This window comes from Austrofundulus limnaeus, unplaced genomic scaffold (genome assembly GCF_001266775.1).
Source record: "Austrofundulus limnaeus strain Quisiro unplaced genomic scaffold, Austrofundulus_limnaeus-1.0 Scaffold12, whole genome shotgun sequence".
In the NCBI taxonomy this organism is placed as follows: Eukaryota; Metazoa; Chordata; class Actinopteri; order Cyprinodontiformes; family Rivulidae; genus Austrofundulus; species Austrofundulus limnaeus.
Genome location: NW_013952414.1, coordinates 3335694 through 3338537, shown reverse-complemented (window position 1 = coordinate 3338537; position 2844 = coordinate 3335694). Strand labels below are relative to the sequence as shown.

The 2844-nt window shown below is 42.5% G+C and overlaps 1 protein-coding gene across 1 annotated transcript; it reads left to right on the top strand.

Annotated features, from left to right (window-relative positions):
* Positions 1-1459: 1459 nt before the first annotated feature.
* Positions 1460-2611, top strand: msc (musculin (activated B-cell factor-1)). Its single transcript, XM_014002145.1, has 2 exons — positions 1460-2061; positions 2220-2611. Exons 1-2 carry the CDS (start codon positions 1660-1662, stop codon positions 2295-2297), a joined length of 480 nt encoding a protein of 159 aa, XP_013857599.1. The 5' UTR covers positions 1460-1659; the 3' UTR covers positions 2298-2611.
* Positions 2612-2844: the final 233 nt, after the last annotated feature.

The following is a 2844-nucleotide window of genomic DNA, read 5'->3' as shown; positions in this document are numbered from 1 at the left end:
ACACAATGTATTTAATGGCTAAAAAAGTGGAATTTTCTGAAATGTTTCTTTTAATGAAACTCCCTTGTTTACTATGACATCATTATAAGGATGGGACTTGACTCTGGTAAAAGCTGTGGGTCAGGTGCGATTCAAAGCCATTTCCTGGATCTCCAGGACTACACCAGCTCTGAAACATGTGGTAACTTTGCATRTCTGTAAATAAATATTCATATCTGAGAACTGAATTGATCTCGTGCAGAATTTGATCTCTCATTTGGGCCTGATATTTCATTAACAAATAATCTCAAGATCCACTGGACARATTTTAATGAAACTTTCAGCAAACAGGGGATGAACATTTACAACTGTTTCACTTCATTTCACCACAGCCAGTTGACCTTTGGAAACAAAAATGACCATGATGTTGCCAGTGTTCAAGATATTGGGCTAAGTTTTGGTGTGGTAGTAGTCGAGAGTCATCCTTAGCACATTGTCTGAGCTCTAACACATTTAGCAAAATATCACACAGGATTACACACAGCATTTCATACAATGTTTGATCAAACCTTTATCACTCTGTCCATTTTATCACAAGATTACACAGGATTACACACAACATTTCATACGTTTGATCAAACCTTTATTACTCTGTCCATTTTATCACAAGATTTTCATTCAAATCTCAGCTAGCAATATTGCTTCAAAGAATGTTAGGCATTTCATTCTGATTGCTTTGACCAGCTTCAAACAACTCCATCTCAAATGTATATAAACCCTAACATTGAAAAAACCTTTACTTCTTTGAAAAAGCAGATGTTTTAACAGGTGTTTTCCATGACGTTGACCTCAATCCACACCATGGCAGTCTAACTGTTCCCTGCACTTTGAGAGGCCTGAAGTGCACAACAAATACAATCCAATCCATGTTGAACTGTAAAGAAAAAAAAATGTTTTATGAGATGGAAGATGGGGCCTCTCTTTGCATCTGCCACACCCTTGTCATGCCAGCGCTCCAGATGTCATGGGAACCCAGAACAGCTGGTGCACGCAGGCTGCGTGTGAAAGGCCGCTCCATCTGCAGAAACCCAATCCCTCTGTGAAACCAGCAAAGGATTAGACACTTTTGATAAGGTCCTCAAGACATTTCTATTACCAAAGCACATCTGCAGGAGCAACAAAGTGCTGAGGTGTTTACGGGAAATCTGCATAACTACATTTTTGCAGTCTTCACACCGATATTAGGGAAGTTTTAACCTCCTGTGATGCAACAGGTTTTGGAGATTTACACTGCTTTGGTGCAATAATTTCTGCAGACAAGTCTCATTRAGCAGGTGTAAATTCAAGACATTTAACTGGATTATCTGGTTGGAGATGAGCAACTTTAGGYCTTGAGCAGTTTGCATATATAAAAACAGAGATGTGGTCTTGYTGAGGTCATGGAGTCTTGGAGAAAAGGGGAGGAGAAATGCTGCAGATGCCAAGGCCAGGGCACTTAAATTACAGAGGCCCAAACAAGGAGTCGGGTCACAGTTGGAGGCAGACTCAGAGTGAGTTAGAGTTACCAGATGGGAATTTAAGGAGGCTGACTTGTAAATTTATTGGAAGATTGTCAGAAACGGTCAATCAAAGACGTTTCCAGGCACCTGCGACGCTGCGTAAGGCTCAGGTGGAGCAGCCATGTCCACCGGCTCCGCTGCCAGTGATGCTGAGGAGGAAGAGAGGCATCATGGAAGGTCCCGTTTAAAGAGGAAGACTACCTGCTATAGTCCCGAGCGCTTTTCCGAAGAGGAAGATGACAGGAGGAGGAAGCAGGCCCACAGCAGCAGCRGACTCTCTGAGCCGCACCAGAAGGAGGCGCGGCAGACGCAGAGGAAYGCGGCCAACGCGCGGGAGAGGGCGCGGATGAGAGTGCTGAGCAAAGCCTTCTCCAGGCTGAAAACCAGCCTGCCCTGGGTGCCTGCGGACACCAAACTGTCCAAGCTGGACACGCTCCGTCTCGCCTCGAGCTACATCTCCCACCTCAGACAGCTGCTGCAGGAGGAGCGCTTCGAGACCAGCTTTGCGCACCCAGTTAGTCTGGTAGGAAGCTTTAAAGTGACTCGTGCTTTCTACAGGTTGCTTGATGTTTAACATCCATCTGATGATTAACAACACAAAACACTTTATTTTCAAAAAAGTCAGGATGTATTGAGGAACCTAKTTGCGTGTTATTTTMTTTTGTCTTTATTTTTTTGCAGACATGGCCATTTCTGACCACCGGACGACCAGAGGAGGACATCTCAGCCTCTATAAGACTTTGTGGTGCCACAGCATAGGCCCTCAGCAGCTCAAACACAACCTGCAACAGGACTCAGAAACAAACCTGCTTTGAAAAACTTTACACCAGTGGGACTTTGTGACTTAACACCTTTTTATGTCATTGTAAAACCCTGTTTTTTGCTTTTATATTTTTACTGTCTTCAGTGCTTTTTTTATATTTTTGTTTACAGTTCGATTAAACATTGTGGGTTTGAAATGTTACCCTGAAGTAAATTATACTGCTTCACATCCCAAAGTATTGCTTGATACTTTGATTTATTATGATGCTGAAGCAGATATTATCTGCAAGATTAAATAAATAATGACCTTATTTTGGCTACTAATTTTTCCTTAGAGGTTGTCTCCTCTTCAACAGTCTTTGTCTGCACTAGATAGTTGGCACTTCTTTCTCTTAAAGRTGTCCATTTTTTAATTAAGTCATTTTATAGACCCACTTTATCCTGTTCATTGTCCCAGAGCAGTTGAGACTCTAAGCACAAAGCAGGGTACATMTACTCTGCCAGTCTGCCTCAGTAAAGGATCCATTTGTTTTCAGGACACACA